The sequence below is a fragment of the Oncorhynchus masou genome, chromosome 5, assembly GCF_036934945.1.
Source record: "Oncorhynchus masou masou isolate Uvic2021 chromosome 5, UVic_Omas_1.1, whole genome shotgun sequence".
NCBI classification, from domain to species: Eukaryota; Metazoa; Chordata; class Actinopteri; order Salmoniformes; family Salmonidae; genus Oncorhynchus; species Oncorhynchus masou.
In genome coordinates, this window is record NC_088216.1 from 64,034,472 (window position 1) to 64,058,204 (window position 23,733).

Here is a 23,733-nt window from a genome sequence, read left to right on the forward strand (position 1 = left end):
CAATAACAGAATAGGCTTATTTACTACATTATTTATTAATACTTTCAATGCCTTGAAAGAAAGCTGCTTAACAGTAAGTAAACGTTGCTATTAACACTACATTTAGTGCATGATAAACACATGCAATGCAAAACAAACATATCCCTTGGAAAATTATTCTTCAATAATCTGATTATGTCCGGTATCTGGAATAAATATCACAGGCTAGGGATAGACGAGATGGGGGAAGATACATAGTTATTCAATGACTGCAAGGTGAATTAATTTACCATATTGTATGACTGTATGTGATTTGAAGTGAAGGATTCTCAGCAGGTAAGCTTGGTTTGTGGAGTAAAACATCATACACTCACAATGTGAGCCACTGATGGACAGTGGGAGTGAGCTCAGCCATGGCATTGGTGCAACACACACACACCCACAATCAAACACACACACCTGACTAGCAGTTAGAGTGCTGGGCCAGTAACTGAAAGGTTGCTAGTTCGAATCCCTGAGTTGACAAGGTGAAACATCTGCCAATGTTCTCTTGAGCAAAACCCCTAATTGCTCTGGTGTTGCAGTTAATAATGGCAGACCCTGGCTGTGACCCCACTCTCAGGGGACGTTGGGATATGCAATAAACACATTTCCAAGTCACATGTGTATAATACACACATTTAGGTGTGAAATAGGACAAAAATAAGCACCCACCAAATTATTATTATTAAACACACACACACAGCTCTTCCATAAATGAAGCACCCCTAAGCCTCTGAAGTAGAAGATATTGCTTATCTAAATGAAATAATTTCCCACTACAGTCATGAGGACTGTGTTGACATTAAAGGCCTGCTAAAGTGGCAGCCATGCTTTTGCAGAGGCGACACATTTTGCACGGCCCTGGTGTGGTAGTCCAAAGAGGTAAGATTCAGAGCACAGGGTGGAAGGAAAACCGCATCAGAACTGCACCCCCAGGCACCAGATATGTTTGTCCTTGCACCATTTGTCTGCTGTGATGGACAGGGATTCCAATCCCATCTGCGCCCCACTGTGAGAGGAGACTGAACAGGACAGGATGACTTATCCGATAGGACTGGGGAGACTGGGCAGCCATTTGATCTCTGCCCTCTCCCTGTAGGGCACATTCTTACTGCACAGAGACATCATATCTAATGATGAGCACCAGGCAGTAACCTCTCCACTGATGCCAGATCACAGTTCACACTTTACAAGCTGGATCGTCGAACACACCACTAACACCGCCAACATCACATCACTACCTCCCCCCTCCTGCTCACACTGAGATGTGCAGTTTATGGGGTCTCATTCAACAGGGCTCTTTAAAAGGGACTGGTGTTACGAGTCACTGTAGAGACGTAGTCTAATGGCTTCCAATTTGAGAGAAAAAGCAGGGAGAAAACAATGAGTGTGTCCATGGTGTTAATGTTTACTTGCTTGTGGTGATGAGAACAGAAAACATGGCCTTGATTTAAAAGAGTCTCACAGCTAAAGGGGGAAAAGCATGAAAGTGTGGTGGACGACTTGTTACCGTCTAGGGACCAGAGAAATATGAACTGTGTTTGAGTGGTGTTTTGGTCGTCTGGTGAGGACTGAGGGGACTTCAAGGCCCTGTGATCGAGCGGCACTGGCTAATGAAGCGAGAGACAACAGCATCATATTGCAGAGAGGGTGCAGGGTGTAAATAGGACAGAGGAAAAGTCTCTCTCTCCGTCTCACTCTCATTCCCTCACTGTCTCCTCCACACATCTCCTCTCATTAATCTGTTTCCAAGTCTGCTGCAAGCAAGAGCTGTCAAATGAAAGTGTGAAAAAAGCCATTGTTTCCTTACTGAAGGAGCCCTTGGGAAAAGATTCCAGAGCAGTCGAATCACAGACTGCAACTGCAAAAACCCACATGAGGCGGCAGGGGGGAAATAGCGTGTCTGTCATCTGAAAAAATGCATTATATTTTTACTATTACATGAGGTTAGATGTCCTCAATGTAGAGCACACATTTGGTGCAGTGATTTTTGTCTGTAAATAGATGGTTTCTTGCACATACTGTAACAGCCCATATCGGCTCAGGGCACTGACAATTGTGCATTTTACAGCTTTCAGATCTTCAAAGCTTAAAAGGTAGCTATGGTTCAGATGTGGGGTAGGGAAAGCATGAAAGCTAGAAGCATCCTAACATTCCCCATGGGAGGTCTAACAGACTAAACATGGAACAAAACTGTCAGACAATGTTACCATAAATAAAGCCCCACAACCATTAAACTCATACCTGCAACTCATAAGGAGAGCGACATTATTTTATAAACTGCCTGATGAGATACACTACCGGTCAAAAGTTTTTGAACACCTACTCATTCAAGGATTTTTCTTTATTTTTTCTATTTTCTACATTATAGAATAATAGTGAAGACATCAAAACTATGAAATAACACATATGGAATCATGTAGTAGTAGTAGTAGTAGTAAGCAAAAAAGTGATAAACAAATCAAAATATATTTTATATTTGAGATGCTTCAAATAGCCACCCTTTTCCTTGATGACTCTTGGCATTCTCTCAACCAGCTTCATGAGGTAGTCACCTGGAATGCATTTCAATTAACAAGTGTGCCTTCTTAAAAGTTAATTTGTGGAATCAGTTGTGTTGTGTCAAGGCAGGTGGTTTATACAGAAGATAGCCCTATTTGGTAAAAGACCAAGTCCATATTATGGCAAGAACAGCTCAAATAAGGAAAGCGAAATGACAGTCCATCATTACTTTAAGACATGAAAGGTAAGTCAATCCGGGAAATTACAAGAACTTTTAAAGTTTCTTCAAGTGCAGTCGCAAAAACCATCAAGCGCTATGATGAAACTGGATCTCATGAGGACCACCACAGGAATGGAAGACCCAGAGTTACCTCTGCTGGAGAGGGTAAGTTAATTAGTTACCAGCCTCAGAAATTGAAGCCCAAATAAATGCTTCAGAGAGCTCAAGTGTCAGACTGTGTGAATCAGGCCTTCATGATCAAATTGCTGCAAAGAAACCACAACTAAAGCACACCAACATGAAAAAGAGACTTGCTTGGGCCAAGAAACACAAGCAATGGACATTAGACAGGTGGAAGGGCTTGACTCCTTTGGCCCTTTGGTCTGGAGTCCAAATTGGAGATTTTTGGTTCCGCCGTGTCTTTGTGAGACGTGGTGTGGGTGAATGGATGATCTCTGCATGTATTCTGCAGCGAAGCGTCAGCCCATCTGGTATGGGCTTAGTGGGACTATCATTTGTTTTTCAACAGGACAATGACACAACACACCTCCAGGCTGTGTAAGGGCTATTTTACCAAGAAGTAGAGTGATGGAGTGCTGCATCAGATGACCTGGCCTCCACAATCCCCCAACTTCAACCAAATTGAGATGGTTTGGGATGAGTCAGACCGCAGAGTGTAGGAAAAGCCAACAAGTGCTCAGCGTATGTGGGAACTCCTTCAAGACTGTTGGAAAAGCATTCCAGGTGAAGCTGGTTGAGAGAATGCTAAGAGTGTGCAAAGCTGTCGTCAAGGCAAAGGGTGGCTATTTGAAGAATCTCAAATCTCAAATATATTTGTTTAAATCTCAGCCCTAAGAAGTTAACACTTTTTTGGTTACTACATGATTCCATATGTGTTATTTCATAGTTTTGATGACTTCACTATTATTTTACAATGAGGAAAACTCAAGTTCTTAAACTTATGAATGGTAGTATATGTCCTTGATGAAATTGGAGACATTGATGTTTGTCTAAATGCATGTTATTGTAAGAGGTCTTGGGTCTAGTGTTTTGCACCTCTAAGTGCAACTGGATTAATGTTGGTCTTGCTGTGGTCAGGCTGAGAAAAAAATACCCATTAATTTCAACAGTGAAATGGGATAAACAGCATTGCCTAAAAAGGTAACCCTTCTCTACATCATCCTATGTTTGTATGGTTGAGTAGGTAAGGAAATAATGTATTTTGTAGGCGGACCACAATGCTGAATGGGTTCTAAGAGAGGCATTGGGATAAAAGGATGTTCAAACGGCATGCCTGTTTCTCGGATCACAGATTCCTGACCTTTGTGAGCTAAAGGAGAAATGCTTTGTTTTGTTGACGGGCAATTGAAGAGGTCTTATAAATATTCCATGACTAAAACCATTTCTTGCAGTAACTGATCAGTTATCTGTTTTTACAAGAATTTAGGTTTGATGAGAAGACTTAAAACAAGGCTACAAATAGCCATGAAAACCAGAATCTGTGAGAGGGTGTCACAAAGCTTGATGCTTATACAGTCACACTGAGCTGGGATAAGGAGGCTCCATTAAATACACCTTATCCTTTTTCTCGCCCCATAACTTTCCAGATATGCTTACATCAGTTAGTTGCATCACATTCAACAGACTAAGTCAGAACAGAATGAAATAAGAGTAAGCTGCTTATTATGTCCTTGTCCTTGTAGAAAACCCTTAGAAAAAGATAAAAAGATGAGAAAAAAGACGAACAAAGATGTCAGAGGTTGAGAAACCTCCTTCATCTCCTAAAGGGTGCTGACATGTTTTGTGAATATCAGACACAGTAACAGCTTCATGGTGAAATGTGTCTTTAAAATTATATCAAAGAGACAATATTTAAAAATACATTTTTTTATTAACCCAAAACAAAGTTTTTGCTTTTGATGTACTCCCCTAAGCTCAGAAGGGTCACAAGGGTTTTGTGTTTATAAAAATGATACAGCGGGCTGTTGAGTGGTTTTGGTAGAAGTTTTCATGTCTCCAAGGCCAAAGTTACTGAAACATTAAAAAGCAAAACTGTATGATAGATAATAAAAGATTAATTATGCAAAAAGCTAACGCTCCATATTTGTCAGTTGTTGTTTACATGTGGATTTTTGACTACAATGGTGGAGCTTGCAGGCAGATATATCAATTCTAGCTGAACAACAGAATCTGCCGAGCAATAACTATTTTGTCAAGAGGCCCCGGGGGGAGGGAGGCAATGGTTAGACCACATACAGTACACAACCACATCCACATATCCAATCAGATGTCTTGTTTTATTCAAAAGCGTGTCAGCTAAGGGCTAGGGACGTCAGAGCACTCTATCAACGCATCACAGCTGCTTTACATCTCAGTCTATCTTTCTGTGACTGTTCTCAACTTAATTCATCAGGGCTTTTACTCTGCAGGCATACATTTCCTCACTGATTTATACTGATAGGAAGGATAAGAGCTTGTCTCAGAGCTATCTTAACAGCTTTTAAAAGGTACATGACAGGTGACAGATTTATCTGATGCTATAAATTTCGACTGATGTACGTGTATCGCTGCCTTTTATGGGACTATTTGAATAAGGTCATTTAGGCCTACACAACATGCCTTTTTAAATACTTTAACTGCACTCCTGAGGATGCTCGTCCTTCCGCATGGGAATCAGGATGTGGACTAGGCACTCTAAATCAAAATGATATGTTGACTACAATTACAGGAGCAATAAAATAAAGTGTATGCAAGCCAAATAAGATTTACTCTCTCCAAAATAACTTGCTTTGGAGCATCATAACCAGTATTTATATGGTAAAGCACTTCCAAATGAGATCATATTCAGGGGTTACAATTGTGTTAAATACTTTGAAAACATAATTGTCTGACTTCTCACAATTATTCCTAACGCAATATAAAATAGCCGCTTGATCGCTTCTATCTGCAACACATTAGAAGAGAGGTCAACATTTAAAATCAAATGATAAGAGAGAATAGATAACCAAGCTGTTAAATTCACTTCAATGTGGTTGTGTGTTGGTCTTGATATCAATGCCATGTAACATTATAAGTAAGTTAGTGCAGCAGCCTAGGACTCAGGAGTCAACTCAACTCCCGCAGTCTATCTGTGAGTGATTAACCGCATGAGTGTACATGTCACTACTGCTATGTCAACGATGCATCCAACTAGATTACAACATGCAACTTTTAATTGAGAAAACTGCTGAAATTACAATCACAGATGTCTTACACAACTCCTCCTTAAATCTCATTCATGCTTCCCAGTGAGTCCCTGAAGAGCGTTTCATTCAAGAAAAATTATTCAAAGCAACAGTGGCAGCTAATCAGACCTGAGGAATCCTGAAGCTATCTTTTGATGTTGTTCTCAATCATAATAGGATAGAGTACTGTAACAGGCTGGCTGTAAAAGATAATCGCTGCAGTGAAAAAAGTAGCCATGGACCTTTGATTCTAACTTGGGCTTATTTTTACTCCTTAATACTGTATGCCTTAAGCAAGTCAGCCATATCAGCTATGTTTTTTTTAAAGGCACTAAACGAGTCTAAATGAATTGTTTCGCTGCTAGACAAGGCTCCGCTGATAGCCAGGTGTAGCGGTGGTAAGGATTCACTCCATTGTGCTGGATAGAAAGCTCTGTAGGCCCTAACAGTTTGTGGGCACTGCTTGTTGCCGTTATAGTGCAATTAATGTATTGTTTAGTGTTGTGTAGTGTCTTTGCTGGCAAGCATCTAAAAAACGTTTTTGAATTTGCCCACCAAGATTTACATGCTAAAATCGCCACTGCACCTCTGTAAAGCACAGCCTGGAATCAACAAAGCAACTGAAGCAAAGCCTTGCCTCCCCAAACTGTGCTTTTCTAACATCAAAGAGTGCTCATCTCCCTCTTACCTTCACCCTCACTCTTGCGCAACTACTTTGCCACCATCTCTCTCTCTACCTCGCTCCCTCTCTCTCTCCTCAAAGCTGTCCCTTCTCTAGGAACATGGTCGTTCCACCGATGTGTGTGCTTTGTGAGAGGTGTCATTTTGCCTGTGCATCCAGGTTCCTAATTAAGAAGTGAATTCATTGAGGGCTAGAAAAAGAGAGGGTGCCACATGACCACCTGTCTGAGGCAGCAATCGTCTCGCTAGTACTTGTAGATCCAGACAACCTGGATCTGATACCTGCATAATTTGACACATTATTCAGGGGGAAGACATGAACAATTGTACTGTCTATTGGATTAGATGGACTGTGAAAATGTCCAGTTAACAGACCTCAGGCTTTTTGAGAGTGTCCTATAACTCAGCGCCAGGGACAGTATCTATCTACAATAGATAAGTGCTTTGGTAAGTGCTTTGTTTTTTTTTGCACTTTCTGCCTAAGCACGTTATGGTAGTTATTCAGGTTTGTACAAAAGTACTTTCTATGCAGTGAATGAGGTACTTGTTGCCATGGATGACCAAGTAGGAAACAAGAGACACACATAATTTGGGTTTTTATTCCAAATGATGACAGTAGAAGATAAACCAAAAGGTGTGTTAAAATAAACAAATATAAACTGAATTGAAAAAACAAACTCTCCTAAAGCTTGAAACTCTAGGGGCGCAATTTCATTTTTGGATGAAAAACGTTCCCGTTTTAAACAAGATATGCAGGCTTCCACGAACTGCATATCAATGAAGAGATATGTGAAAAAACACCTTGAGGATTGATTCTAAACAACGTTTGCCATGTTTCAGTCGATATTATGGAGTTAATTCGGAAAAAGTTTGACGTTTTGGTGACTGAATTTTCGGTTCGTTTCGGTAGCCAAATGTGATGTACAAAACGGAGCGATTTCTCCTACACAAAGATTCTTTCAGGAAAAACTGAACATTTGCTATGCAACTGAGAGTCTCCTCATTGAAAACATCCGAAGCTCTTCAAAGGTAAATTATTTTATTTATTTGGTTATCTGGTTTTTGTGAAAATGTTGCGTGCTAAATGCTACTCAAAATGCTAAGCTAGCTTAGCATACTCTTACACAAATTAGTGATTTGCTATGGTTCAAAAGCATATTTTGAAAATCTGAGATGACAGTGTTGTTAAGAAAAGGCTAAGCTTGAGAGCAGGTGCATTATTTTCCTTTTATTTGCGATTTTCAGAAATCGTTAACGTTGCGTTATGCTAATGAGCCTGAGGCTTTATTCACGATCCCGGATCCGGGGTGGGGAGTATCAAGAGGTTAAAAAAGATCTGAAGTAAAAAAGTATAGACATTTAAAAGTCATTCAGAGCATTCTCAGACGACATTGCGTGAAGGAACACTAAGTAAAGCTAGTTTTTTCCCACTCTTTATGGAAACCCTAACGAGTCATAAACTGCATGACAGTATGTGGTTTTTTCCTCGTCGAACATTTAATTCCAAAATCATGGGCATTAATATGGAGTTGGTCCACCCTTTGCTGCTATAACAGCCTCCACTCTTCTGGAAAGGCTTTCCACTAGATGTTGGAACATTGCTGCAGGGACTTCCATTCAGCCACAAGCGCATTAGTGGGGTCAGGCACTGATGTTAGGCGATTAGGCCTGGCTCACAGTCGACGTTCCAATTCATCCCAGACGTGTTCGATGGAGTTGAGGTCAGGGCTCTGTGCAGGCCAGTCAAGTTCTTCCACACCGATCTTGACAAACCATTTCTTTATGGGCTTCACTTTGTGCACGGGGGCATTGTCATGCTGATACAGGAAGGGGCCGTCTCCAAACTGTTGCCACAAAGTTGGAAGCACAGAATTGTCTAGAATGTCATTGTATGCTCTAGTGTTAAGATTTCCCTTCACAGGAACTAAGGGGCCTAGCCCGAGGTATGAAAAACAGCCCCAGACCATTATTCCTCCTCAACCAAACTTTACAGTTGGCATTATGTATTGGGGCAGGTAGTGTTCTCCTGGCATCCATCAAAACCAGATTTGTCCATTGGACTACCAGATTGGTAAGTGTGATTCATCACTCCAGAGAACGCATTTCCACTGCTCCAGCGTCCAATGACAGAGAGCTTTACACCGCTCCAGCTGACGCTTGGCATTGGGCATAGTGATCTTAGCCTTGTGTGTGGCTGCTCGTCCATGGAAACCCATTTCATGAAGCTCCCGATGAACAGTTGTTGTGCTGATGTTGCTTCCAGAGTCAGTTTGGAACTCAGTAGTGAGTTTTGCAACTGAGAACAGATGATTTTCGCTCTTCAGAACTCGGCGGTCTTGTTCTGTGAGCTTGTGTGGCCGAGCCGTTGTTGCTCCTAGATGTTTCCACTTCACAACAGCAAATACAGTCAACCAGAACAGCTCTAGCAGGGAAGAAATTTGACTTGTTGGAAAGGTGGTATCATGTTTAAAGTCACTGAGCTCTTCAGTTATGCCATTTTTTTATTTTATTAACTAGGCAAGTCAGTTAAGAACAAATTCTTATTTTCAATGACGGCCTAGGAACAGTGGGCTAACTGCCTGTTCATGGGCAGAATGACAGATTTTTACCTTGTCAGCTGGGGGACTTGAACTTGCAACCTTTTGGTTACTATTCCAACACTCTAACCACTAGGCTACCCTGCCGCCCCATTCTACTGCCAATGTTTGTTTATGATTGCATGGCTTTGTGCTCGATTTTATACACCTGTCAGCAACGGGTGTGGCTGAAATAGCCTAATCCACTAATATTTACAATTTTTATTTTACTAGGAAAGTCAGTTAAGAACAAATTCTTATTTTCAATGACGGCCTAGGAACAGTGGGTTAACTGCCTGTTCAGGGGCAGAACGACAGATTTGTACCTTGTCAGCTCGGGGATTCGAACTTGCAACCTTTCGGTTACAAGTCCAACGCTCCAACCACTAGGCTACCCTGTCCACATACTTTTGTATATATTGTGTACCTAACTGCCCCAGTAGCTTTCCATAGTCCCCTACATACACCACGGTGCACTCTGTCCATTGTGCTGTCACAGCGCAGCGAAGATACAGATTTTGTGCCAACCTGTCACTCAATCATTTGAACCTTTTTAGATATTTTTATCAAGGGACATAAAACTAAAACTGAGGGGCACAAGTTTCAACTTAGGGGGCTGAGCCCCCTTTTGTCCCCTTTTGGAGCCGGGCCGGTTTTGCAAACCATTCATTTTCAAAGAACATGATCATGATACATCGTTTCAGGTTATTCTAAATACACTAAGTTATTTCAGCATTAACAGTGCACAATATCAATGTTTGAAAAGTACTTTGCTATTTCAACATGTGACGGAAACATTTTTTTTCCTGCAATGAACAGATCTGTGGCACTTTCCACACTCCTCCGGAAACATACTTTAACAACGGAATTCCAGAACACAACTGGCTTACATGCTGCCGACATGGGGCACGGAGGTAAACAGAAGACATTACCTAGAACTTTGACTGTTTGTAGATAAGGATATTAGTTCAACTGTAACGTTAGATGACACCAGTGGCTGTTTCAACGTGAACTGTAATGTTGCGACTGTAATTGTGCATTTCTGCAAAACAGTTATGGGATAAAAGAAGGATAAGGATATTTTAGGCAGGGTTTTTTACTGTGCGGTCCACGGTACAGCCGTCACACTTGTCATTGATTTGAACTTGTCATTTAACTGTTATATCTCAAACACACATTCAACATATCAACATCATTCACTTACAATTTTCCATGCTTTGTTGTAAAGTGATGTCAGACAAAAATGTATCTTACAGTTTTTCTGAAAGGTCCATTACAATGACTACAATCCAGGCACAGAGCAGGTTGGTGGGAAAGCACCATTTTCCAACACGGCTTTGCTTTTAGCGGCTGACCTTTTGCTGTTGCCTCTCCCTGTAAACCTCGGAACGATGCCACCTCGCTGGTGTGTCTCTACATCCCTGAATTGACATTTAAAAGAGGAACAGATGGCTATAATAATCTTCGGCCCTTGAGTGTGGTGCCAAAGCATTCCTTGGGCAAAGTGGTGTCTCTCAAGGAAAGTCTGTTTGTGGCCAAGCCAAGTAAACACTTTGTGCCTGTGGGTGGTCATGGTCTCTATCCTCACCAGTAGGTCCTGAATCCTTTCACTGATTACACCTCCCTGCAATTAATCTTCCATAGCAATGAAAATGTGATGTCACCCACCTTTGTTACAGCAGACAAAAATGTATTCCACTAATACCGCCTACAAATGTTATACATATCCTAAAAAACACAATATTTGTTGTTCCAGTACTTCTACCTCTGTGTTTGCCGGGACGACACACCCTGAATGTAATTGATTGCTACATACAGTACATTCAGTCTGAAACTGCCATCCTAGAAGTTGTTTATGTGAGTATCAAAGTCTATAACGTCATCATGTAGACCCGGCTCTGGCTCAACCCATCGGTTTATGGGACCAATCAGAATGGTCAGAATGTGTTCCATTCTAGTAATTGTCAGGGAGGGAGGCAAATCTAGACTCATCCTGAAGAAGAAACATCAGTTGGCCGGAGTGGTGTGGATTGGTAACCAAGCAATCCCTGTGCACCTCTTAGTAACTGCCTGAGGTATTTAGCGCCTTTCCCCAGAGACAGAGAAGTGATGTGAGTTGTTCCACAGTCATTTATGGGACACCAGAATTGTTTGCTCAAATGAAAGTAATTACGCAGTACTGTCCCCTCGTGAAGTGTTATGTACATTATGCAGTAACTAATCACAATATGCATAGGCCTTATTTACTTCCGAAAGGATTGGATTACAGATAGGATTTTAATTTGATCACTCTGTTGCAGGAGAACTTTATTTGAGGTTAAAAAGGCTTCTGAAGTTTACACATTACTGACTTGATTTTCCCTTACGCGAAATCTATCAACCCCTACAAAAATGTCGAATAATTATAATCTACATAATAATTCACGTTTCCTGTTGCTGCAGGATTATTTTCCTTCTGTAGAAAACTGACTAAAATTAAGATCTTACATCTGTATGAAGCGGATGAGATCATCTTCAGATCGAAGGGAAGAAAGATCCCCGACCCACCAACAATGTCCTTCTTCAAAACGGCATTAGCGGCTCTATTAAAATCCTGTCACCTTTTTTCTTTACGTCTGTCTGTCGCGCTGAAGAGAAGAGAAATCACAGTCATTCAAATGCTAAGTGACTTCCTCTCCCCTGTGAATATTAGAGAGGAGAGCGGTGCTCCATCATTTACTCTGCAGCCCACAAAAAAGAGAAGGGGATGCAAAATGAGACTATGGTGCTTTGAATATATCCCCCACCTCCGCAATATCTCATCACAAGCCATTACCTCCGACTGCTTGACACCTACAGAACGCTGCAGAGTGACAGTCTTCATTAAGACTCAGCTATATACATGGGCATATACCTAAAGCTACATAAGTGAGTGTCACATTGATTTCATCACATTGGCAGTTTTCAAAATTAGTTTGAAAGGCTCCTAATCACCATTTTTAGGCAGAAAAAACACCTTATAGTGGCAGCAAATGGTTCAATGAGATATTTTTTTTCAAGGTACTAGCTACCATGGTACAAAAATGAACCCGTGGTAGTACAATGAAACAAAATACCATGGTTTTATACTAGCTGTAACGTAATTTGTCCTCCTCTAACGAGGAGTCGTCAAGATCGGACCAGTGCGCAGCGTGGTGTGTCCATGTTAATATTTAATAAATCAACTGAACACTGACTAACAAAACAACAAAGTGAAAGAACGAAACGACAACGAAACAGTCCTGTCTGGTGAAGACAAAAAAACAGAAAATAATCACCCACAAAACACAGGTGGGAAAAGGCTACCCCAGTATGATTCTCAATCAGAAACAACGAACGACACCTGCCTGATTAAAAACCATACCAGGCCAGACACATAACCACAATATAGAAAAAATAACATAGACTACCCACCCCAACTCACGCCCTGACCAATCTAAAACAAAGACATAACAAAGGAACTAAGGTCAGAATGTGACAGTACCCCTCACAAAGGTGCGAACTCCGGCCGCAAAACCTGAACCTATAGGGGAGGGTCTGGGTGGGCGTCTGTCCGCGGTGGCGGCTCTGGCGCGGGACGTGGACCCCACTCCACCATAGTCTCGGCCCACTTAAGTGGCGCCTTGGGAGCGGCGACCCTTGCCGCCGACCTCGGACTGGGGAACCTTGCCGCGGGTCTTAAATGGACAGGAGATTCCGGCAGCACCGGACAAGTGGGAGACTCCAGCAGCGTCGGAGTGAAAGGCGATTCCGGCAGCTCCGGAGTGAAGGGCGATTCCGGCAGCACCGTAGTGAAGTGCGGCTCTGGCAGCTCCTGACTGACGGGCGGCTCTGGCAGCTCCTGACTGACGGGCGGCTCTGGCAACTCCTGACTGACGGGCGGCTCTGGCAACTCCTGACTGACGGGCGGCTCTGGCAGCTCCTGACTGACGGGCGGCTCTGGAAGCTCCTGACTGACGGGCGGCTCTGGCAGCTCAGGACAGACGGGCGGCTCTGGCAGCTCCTGACTGACGGGCGGCTCTGGCAGCTCAGGACAGACGGGCGGCTCTGGCAGCTCAGGACAGACGGATTCTGATTCGGATTCTGTAACGTGATTCGTCGGAGTAGGAGTAGTCAAGATCGGACCAATGCGCAGCGTTGTATGTGTCCATGTTAATATTTAATAAATAAACTGAACACTGAATAACAAAACAACAAAGTGAAAGAACGAAACGACAACTAAACAGTCCTGGTGAAGACACAAAACAGAAAATAATCACCCACAAAACACAGGTGGGAAAAGGCTACCTAAGTTCTCAATCAGAGACAACGAACGACACCTGCCTCTGATTGAGAACCATACCAGGCCAAACACATAACCACAACATAGAAAAAATAACATAGACCCCCCACCCCAACTCACACCCTGACCAAACTAAAACAAAGACATAACAAAGGAACTAAGGTCAGAACGTGAAACTAGCAGCATGTCGTTATGAAACATGAAAGCATGGTAGTTGTTTACAATGTATTATGATGGTCTGTGTCCCACCGTTTTTCAGGTAAAGTGACCAAAAATTATTAATTTATGGTACTCACATAATGCAACATTAACTACTTGTTCTGCAATTGCAAGGCGTAGGGCTAGTACCCTCTTAAACCAATTTAGCTAATAGTGAAAAACCCCAACACACATGGTCTAGTAGTGTGGTGTACCCTCACCTTGGGACATGGATAAGGGTATGGTGAGAAGAATGAAGGGATTCTGAAACCTTAAACTAACTATTTTAAATCGTCAAGGCTTCATTCTTCCCACCATACCCTAAAAACTGCATTGAAGAGAGAAGCACCATATAAACTAACTATTTTAAATCTTCATCTGGTGCTTCTCTCTTCAATACAGTTTTTAGTTGTCTCTCACTCATTCATCGGGCTTGGCTACTCTTATAAAATTCTAAATAGTCAACATACAACAACAAAAAACATTTTTAAAAAGGTATTAATTATCATCTTATCGCATAGATATTGCACGAATAAACCCTAACCTAGAGTGCAGTCTGGCACTCCAGATTGAATTTACGAACACACCCAATGTTTCCCTTTGTTTACACTCTGTGTGAACGTGTAGTGATCCTGTCACCATGACGACAGGCTAGCTTGACTGGCTCTAACTTTAGCCAACGTTAGCTTCTATGCTAACAAATACTAAATATTAATGAAACTATCAAAACATCATCAAAATAACAATTATACCATTACACTCCGCTTAACTTGGTGTTTAATATGTTATGCTTTATAACTCGCTCACCCTGATGATAACGTTTAAAATATTTTGTATATCTGGCACTTTTCACTTCATTTTTCAGGTGGCTTGGCTCTCTCATTCAACTGACTCACTGGCTAGGCAGTATAGCGTGAGAGCCCCTGTAGAGTGATGAGTGTGAAGCAACAACTAGAGCGAGTGGCTCCCTCTGCTGGCCCGAAACAAGCACAACATCCCTTGACTATAACTACTGGAAATGATTGCAAAATGCCAAAAATTAGGCTACCATATATATTCATTCTCCCACATTTCAGATTGGCAAGCCAGGGAAACCAAACATGAGCAAAAGTATTATCCCTTTTTGGTTTCCCGGCAGGGTAGCCTAGTGGTTAGAGCGTTGGACTAGTAACCGGAAGTTCAAACCCCCGAGCTGACAAGGTACAAATCTGTCGTTCTGCCCCTGAACAGGCAGTTAACCCACTGTTCCCAGGCCGTCATTGAAAATAAGAATGTGTTCTTAACTGACTTGCCTGGTTAAATAAAGGTAAAATTTAAAAAATAAATTTCTTTGATGTTACAGACAAACTAGGACCAATAATAGTAGTCTGCCTCTGACTTTATCAGAAACTTTCCCATACTGGTATATAAATTAATCAATATAATCTTAACCAACCTCTTTTGACCTTTGGGTGTTTATTTATTTAACGCATTATACTGCCATTGTGCTATGGTAACGCACAATTAATAAAGATGGTACCATATGATATTTTTTGTTACCATGGATCATAATTGTCCATTACCATGCTAGAATGTATAATGCAGGTTAAAACCATTGTATTTCCATGCTCCACATCTTACCATGTTGAAAGATTTGGCAATACCGTGGTATTATTTAGGTGCTTGTCAGTACCATCATAATTCAAAGCTAAAATCATGGTACATTTCCATGATTCAGACTATACCATGGTATAAGTGCAAGTACAGTGCCTTGCGAAAGTATTCGGCCCCCTTGAACTTTGCGACCTTTTGCCACATTTCAGGCTTCAAACATGAAGAATCAACAACAAGTGGGACACAATCATGAAGTGGAACGACATTTATTGGATATTTCAAACTTTTTTAACAAATCAAAAACTGAACAATTGGGCGTGCAAAATTATTCAGCCCCTTTACTTTCAGTGCAGCAAACTCTCTCCAGAAGTTCAGTGAGGATCTCTGAATGATCCAATGTTGACCTAAATGACTAATGATGATAAATACAATCCACCTGTGTGTAATCAAGTCTCCGTATAAATGCACCTGCACTGTGATAGTCTCGGTGGTCCGTTAAAAGCTCAGATAGCATCATGAAGAACAAGGAACACACCAGGCAGGTCCGAGTTACTGTTGTGAAGAAGTTTAAAGACGGATTTGGATACAAAAAGATTTCCCAAGCTTTAAACATCCCAAGGAGCACTGTGCAAGCGATAATATTGAAATGGAAGGAGTATCAGACCACTGCAAATCTACCAAGACCTGGCCGTCCCTCTAAACTTTCAGCTCATACAAGGAGAAGACTGATCAGAGATGCAGCCAAGAGGCCCATGATCACTCTGGATGAACTGCAGAGATCTACAGCTGAGGTGGGAGACTCTGTCCATAGGACAACAATCAGTTGTATATTGCACAAATCTGGCCTTTATGGAAGAGTGGCAAGAAGAAAGCCATTTCTTAAAGATATCCATAAAAAGTGTTGTTTAAAGTTTGCCACAAGCCACCTGGGAGACACACCAAACATGTGGAAGAAGGTGCTCTGGTCAGATGAAACCAAAATGGAACTTTTTGGCAACAATGCAAAACGTTATGTTTGGCGTAAAAGCAACACAGCTCATCACCCTGAACACACCATACCCACTGTCAAACATGGTGGTGGCAGCATCACGGTTTGGGCCTGCTTTTCTTCAGCAGGGACAGGGAAGATGGTTAAAATTGATGGGAAGATGGATGGAGCCAAATACAGGACCATTCTGGAAGAAAACCTGATGGAGTCTGCAAAAGACCTGAGACTGGGACGGAGATGTGTCTTCCAACAAGACAATGATCCAAAACATAAAGCAAAATCTACAATGGAATGGTTCAAAAATAAACATATCCAGGTGTTAGAATGGCCAAGTCAAAGTCCAGACCTGAATCCAATCGAGAATCTGTGGAAAGAACTGAAAACTGCTGTTCACAAATGCTCTCCATCCAACCTCACTGAGCTCAAGCTGTTTTGCAAGGAGGAATGGGAAAAAGTTTCAGTCTCTCGATGTGCAAAACTGATAGAGACATACCCCAAGCAACTTACAGCTGTAATCACAGCAAAAGGTGGCGCTACAAAGTATTATCTTAAGGGGGCTGAATAATTTTGCACGCCCAATTTTTCCGTTTTTGATTTGTTAAAGAAGTTTGAAATATCCAATAAATGTCGCTCCACTTCATGATTGTGTCCCACTTGTTGTTGATTCTTCACAAAAAAATACAGTTTTATATCTTTTTGTTTGAAGCCTGAAATGTGGCAAAAGGTCGCAAAGTTCAAGGGGGCCGAATACTTTCGCAAGGCACGGTACCATAGTGTTACCATGGTATGAATGAAAGTACCATAGTAGTACCATGGTACATTTTTGTAAGTGTACTGAATGTGCCTTTTTCAAGCAGTGTTCTGGCTGGTGGTACCAACGTACCTTTCACATATAGAAATATCCGTTCCATATATAGACCGTATTTTGCTAATGCTTTCTATTTTTGCTTGACAGGTCACAGACGGGGGCACCATTAAGCAGAAAATTTTCACCTACGATGCTATGTTTAATACCAATTACTCGCATATGGAGGACTATCGCAAACGAGAAGACCTTGTGTACCAATCTACGGTCCGGTAAGCATCACAACCAATCACTTCTACATTGAATGTTTAAATGTAATCTTCTCCAATTTAGTTTGTTGCCCTGCTACGTTGTACACTATAAGCCTATTTAACCTACAGTATATCCCAAGAAACTCCCCATGTTGCTAGGAATTAGTGAGCAGAGGTTTTGCTAGTTCCTTCATACCATCTGTTGCGGATGATACTGGGACTGGATGTGATGACCCCGATGGAGGGTCAACACCATCATCGTCCTGGCAGGGAGAAGGAGGGAGGGGACGAGAGGTGGTGAGACTACTCCGCCACTCTGCTGCTCAGGATGTAGATTTCATTGTTGAGCTCTGTCTGAACAGCTGGCCAGGTCAATCATTATTCCCACTACAGAGCTGCTTATTTTCCAGGTAGTGTGGTTCTCCTTTATTTTCCAGGTAGGGTGGTTCACCTTAGGCACAGCTTGGGGCAGCACTACTGCATGCGGGGCTGTGCTCCATACCTCCTTCACCACCATCCGTCACCATACAGACCCTACCCGATCCCAGAATATAGAGCCCTTCTGTTTATGCATGAGCAAGGTTTGCAGAGTACAAGAGATGGATGGAGCGAGAGGAATCATCTGGCTCTGGTTGGGTAGATGACATGTCTGAGGAGTCCTGGGTACTCACTTCCTTTATCCCGAGCCTGAACAATACGGCTGGAATCTGCTCCCCTCTCCCCCAACCATCTCCCTCCCTCTCCCCTCCCTTTCCCCCTACCCCAACCATCTCCCTCCCTCTCCCCCAACCATCTCCCTTCCTCTCGCCCTCCCTCTGCCGCTACCCCAACCATCTCCCTCCACCCCAACCATCTCTCTCCCTCTCCCGTACCTTCTCCCACAACCATCTACCTCCCTCTCCCCCACCTATCTCCCTCTCCTCCCATGCATTCTCTCCTCTTGCTTTCATTGCCTCCCTCCATCCCTCTCTCATATTGGCACTCATACTTTGTATAGAGGAGTAATAGAAGCCATTAAGCCAACACACTGCATCATCTAGTACCTCTTATCTCCCCTCCCTCTTCTCCCCCTTCTCTCCCGCATCCCTCTTCTCTCCTCCCTCCTTTTCCCTCTACCCCCTTCTCTCCCCCCTCCCTCTTCTCTACCCCCCTCTTCTCTACCCCCTCCCTCTTCTTCCCACTCCCTCTTCTCTACCCCCTCCCTCTTCTTCCCCCTCCCTCTTCTCTTCCACCATCTTCTCTATCCCCCAGTCCCTCTTCTCTCCTCCTCCCTCCTCTCTCCCTTCTTCTCTCCCCATCCCTCTTCTCTCTCCCCCTCTCCCCCTTCCCTCTCCCCCCACCCTCCCTCTCCTCACTCCCTCTTCTCTCCGCCCTTCCCTTTTCTCTCTCCACCATTCCCAACCTCTCTCATATGTATCTTTTATTTCTGAGCTACTGAGCATTTCCCGGCTGAGTATGATGTGCTCAGACAATCCAACAGTACTTTCAGGGGAGTAGTCATCATTGGAATGGACTATTTTACACATGTACTCATACAAGGACAAGTGCGCACGCGCACACACACACACACACTCATTAGGATTTGAATCGACAGTCGCAGCATGAGGAACAGTTGGACAGTACCTGCTCTGACCTGTCTGTCTGGCAGAGTGCTTAGCCGGCGTTAGTCAAGCAGAGAGGTAAAAGGGCTACAGCCATAGTCACCCAAGACCAGTCAATCCTCCCTGATGTATCCCATGCCTTCCTCCATGGCAGAACACAGAGTTCAACAGCAGAGAGGGATGCAGAGCTCTGATATTTCACATAATCTCAAATATCCACCTGAGAGAGGTAAATGTTCTCTACAAAGTCCTGGCATGTGACCACAAATGAAAGCTGTAATATTGTGAATATCACAGAAAGCCCTATATTCTCATTGAATGCCCTGTCATTTTTTCTTAATACGTTGTTAAATATCAGGAATGTGCTGTGCTTGTAGTGTCAATATTACCGAGGTAGATTTGCAAATAGAAAGGGAGGTGATTTTTTTCCTGTCTTTTTTATTTTTATCAACTGCCCCTGGGCTTAGAAGTAGACAGCTAGCTGTTTGACAGATGACAGTGATACAGGCCATAACTCATCCTTACCTTGACGGCTCTTTGATGAAAAACAAAAAAGATGGGAGAAGATTAACCCTAATTGCTCCTATAAGTCTCTCTGGATAAGAGTGTCTGCTAAATGACTAAAATGTTAATGTAAATGTAAGATAAATGGCAATTACTATATATATATATATATATAAACAATTAAGCTACATTCAAAATGCCAAATTCAAGCATTGTCTCTTCATTTGCACAGCATTTGACAGTTTATGTAACACTGTCATGGTTATAGATTCAAGCTTTGAACAATGAAAAACCAGTCAAAGTGCTCTTCATATACAGTGTATTCGTCAAGTAGTCAGACCCCTTGACCTTTTCCACCTTGTGTTACTTTATAGCATTATTCTAAAATTGATTAAATACATTTTTTTACCCTCATCAATCTACACACAATATCCCATGAAAACCAAGCAAAAACAGGTTCTTAGACTTACAACTTAAAAATATTTTTAAAAGAAAATGAAGTATCACTTTGACATTCAGATCCTTTACTCAGTACTTTGTTGAAGTACCTTTGGCAGTGATTATAGCCTCAAGTCTTCTTGGGTATGATGCTACAAGCTTGGCACACCTGTAGTTGGGAAGTTTCTCCAATTCTTCTCTGCAGATCCTCTCAACCTCTGTCAGGTTGGATGGGGAGTTTCCCTACAAAGCTATTTCAAGGTCTCTCCAGAGATGTTCGATCGGGTTCAATTCCGGGCTCTGGCTGGGCCACTCAAGGACATTCAGAGACTTGTCCAAAAGCCACTCTTGCTTTGTCTTGGCTGTGTGTTTAGGGTCATGATCTTGTTGGAAGGTGAACCTTTGCCCCAGACTGAGGTCCTGAGCTACCTGGATCAGGTTTTCATCAAGGAACTTTCTGTACTTTGCTCCGTTCATCTTTCTCTTGATCCTGACTAGTCTCCCGGGCCCTGCTGCCAATAAACATCCCCACAGCATGATGCTGCCACCATTATGCTTCACTACAGGGATGGTGCCTGGTTTCCTCCAGACATAACACTTGGCATTCAGGCTAAAGATTTCAAGTTGGTTTCATCAGACCAGAGAATCTTGTTTCTCATGGTTTGAGTGTCCTTAAGGTACCTTTGGCAAACTCCAAATGGGCTGTTATGTGCCTTTTACTGAGGAGTGGCTTTCGTCTGGCCACTCCACCATAAAGGCCTGATTGGTGGATTGCTGCATAGATGGTTGTCCTTCTGGAAGGTGCTCCCATCTCCACAGAGGAACTCTGAAGCTCTGTCAGTGTGACCATTGGGTTCTTGGTTACCTCCCTGACCAATGACCTCCCCTGATTGGACAGCCAAACTGTTGGGTTCTTCTATTTAAGAGTGATGGAGGCTACTGTGTTCTTGGGGACCTACAACGCTGCAGAAATGTTCTGGTAACCTTCCCCAGATCTGTGCCTCTACACAATCCTTTCTCTGAGCTCTACGGACAATTCCTTCAACCTCATGGCTTGGTGTTTGCTCTGACATGCACTGTCAACTATGGGACCTTATATAGACAGGTGTGTATATTTCAAAATCATAACCAATCATTTGAATTTACTACAGGTGGACTCCAATCAAGTTGTAGACTAATCTAAAAAATTATCAATGGAAACAGGATGCACCTGAGCTCAATTTCGAGTCTCATAGCAAAGGGCTTGAATACTAATGTAAATAAGCTATTTCTGTATTTTATTTTTAAAACATTTGCAAACATTTCAAAATACTTGTTTTCGCTTTGTCATTATGGGGTATTGTGTGTGGATTGATGAGGAACCTTTTTAATTTAATCCATTTTAGAATAAGGCTGTAATGTAACAAATTATGGAAAAAGTCAATGGGTCTGAATACTTTGCTAACACACCGTAGCTGTAGCCTCAATATCCTCCTGTGTGAGATTGCTTCATGCAGAAATATTACCACTTCCATGTCAAAGTCAGATTAGGGTTGCAAAGAAGCAGTATACTACTGTAAACTTTCTGAGTTTACCAGTAAATTACCAGAAGTTTGGTAATTGTCAAGGAATATATAAAATGTTATCAGATTATATCTGTTTGCTTTTTTGGGTACTTCAGATAATCACAGGTGTCTGTAATTTATCAAATCAAAATGTTTGTCAAATCAAATTATTTCTGTCCCTCTATGTTTGCATTATCACAACTGAAATACAGTTGAAGTTGGAAGTTGACATACACCTTTTACATTTAAACTCAGTTTTTCACAATTCCTGACATTTAATCCTAGTAAAAAGTCAATGTCTTAGGTCAGTTAGGATCACCACTTTATTTTAAGAATGTGAATTGTCAGAATAATAGTAGAGAGAATGATTTATTTCTGCTTTTATTTCAATGTAAACTTCTGACCCACTGGAATTGTGATACAGTGAATTATACGTGAAATAATGTCTGTAAACAACTGTTGGAAAAATGACTTGTGTCCTGCACAAAGTAGATGTCCTAACCGACTTGCCAAAACTATAGTTTGTTAACAAGAAATTTGTGGAGTGGTTAAAAAATTAGTTTTAAAACCTCTTTGGGAAAGGCGTGCTGCTAGCGGGACACCTCGACAACATCTGGTGAAATTGCAGAATTATAAATATTTAACTTTCATAAAATCACAAGTGTAATACATCAAAATAAAGCTTACCTTCTTGTTAATCCAGCCGAGTTGAAAACAGCAGGTCTCGGACAGGTGGCACGTCCGGTGAACAGGTCAGGGTTCCATAGCCGCAGGCAGAACAGTTGAAACTGGAGCAGCAGCACGGCCAGGTGGACTGGGGACAGCAAAGAGTCATCAGGCCAGGTAGTCCTGAGGCATGGTCCTACGGCTCAGGTCCTCCGAGAGAGCGAAAGAGAGAATTAGAAAGAGCATACTTAAATTCACACAGGACACCGGATAAGACAGGAGAAGTACTCCAGATATAACAAATAGACCCTAGCCCCCCGACACATAAACTACCACAGCATAAATACTGGAGAGATCAGGAGACACTGTGGCCCCATCCAATGATACCCCCAGACAGGGCTAAACAGGAAGGATATAACCCCACCCACTTTGCCAAAGCACAGCCCCCACACCACAAGAGGGATATCTTCAACCACCAACTTACCATCCTGAGACAAGGCCGAGTGTAGCCCACAAAGATCTCTGCCACGGCACAACCCAAGGGGGGGTGGGTGCCAACCCAGACAGGAAGATCACATCAGTGACTTAACCCACTGAAGTGACGCACCCCTCCCAGGGACGGCATGGAAGAACACCAGTAAGCCAGTGACTCAGCCCCTGTAAGTTTAATGTGCCTTTATACATCTTTGAAAATTCCAGAAAATTATGTCATGGCTTTAGAAGCTTCTGTTAGGCTAATTGACTTAATTTGAGTCAATTGGAGGTGTGCTTGTGGATGTATTTCAAGGCTTACCTTCAAACTCAGTGCCTCTTTGCTTGACATCATGGGGATATCAAAAGAAATCCACAAGTCTGGTTCATACTTGGGAGCAATTTCCAAGCGCCTGAAGGTACCACGTTTATCTGTACAAACAATAGTACTCAAGTGTAAACACCATGGGACCACACAGCCGTTTTACCGCTCAGGAAGGAGACGTTCTGTCTCCTAGAGATGAACGTACTTTGGTGCGAAAAGTGCAAATCAATCCCAGAACAACAGCAAAGGACCTTGTGAAGATGATGGAGGAAACAGGTACAAAAGTATCTATATCCACAGTAAAATGAGTTCTATATCGACATATCCTGAAAGGCAGCTCAGCAAGGAAGAAGCCACTGCTCCAATACCGCCATAGAAAAGGACACCATCCCAACCGTGAAGTACGGGGGTGGCAGCATCATGTTGTTGGGGTGCTTTGCTGCAAGAGGGTCTGGTGCACTACACAAAATAGATTACATCATGAGGAAGGAAAATTGAGGATATATTGAAGCAACATCTCAAGACATCAGTCAGGAAGTTGACGCTTGTTCGCAAATGAGTCTTCCAAAATGGAATCTTGTTTTTGTATGGTTGCTTTTGAGCCCTACAAGGCTGTACGTTTGTTTGTTTTTCTTTATTGTTTTTGTTACTGGTTCTCATTCAAATAAATCACGATGACCCCAAATCACGCTGCGCCTTGGTCCACTCCTTATAACAATCGTTACAGAAGATCCCACCACAAACGGACCAAGCAGTGTGGCCAGGAGGAGAAGACATTCTGATCTTGGGAGGAGATAATGGCATGAGACGAAAGCCTTCCATGGA

General features: G+C 42.4%; 1 protein-coding gene across 2 annotated transcripts in view; it reads left to right on the forward strand.

Annotated features, from left to right (window-relative positions):
* The window catches only part of LOC135540078 (immunoglobulin superfamily member 21-like), a 297,701-nt gene that overhangs the window by 165,364 nt on the left and 108,604 nt on the right, over window positions 1–23,733 (forward strand). For both annotated transcript variants that reach the window (XM_064966417.1, XM_064966418.1), the window contains exon 3: window positions 17,259–17,380. In XM_064966417.1, coding sequence (XP_064822489.1) covers window positions 17,259–17,380 — 122 coding nt within the window. The remainder of the gene's footprint in view (window positions 1–17,258; window positions 17,381–23,733) is intronic.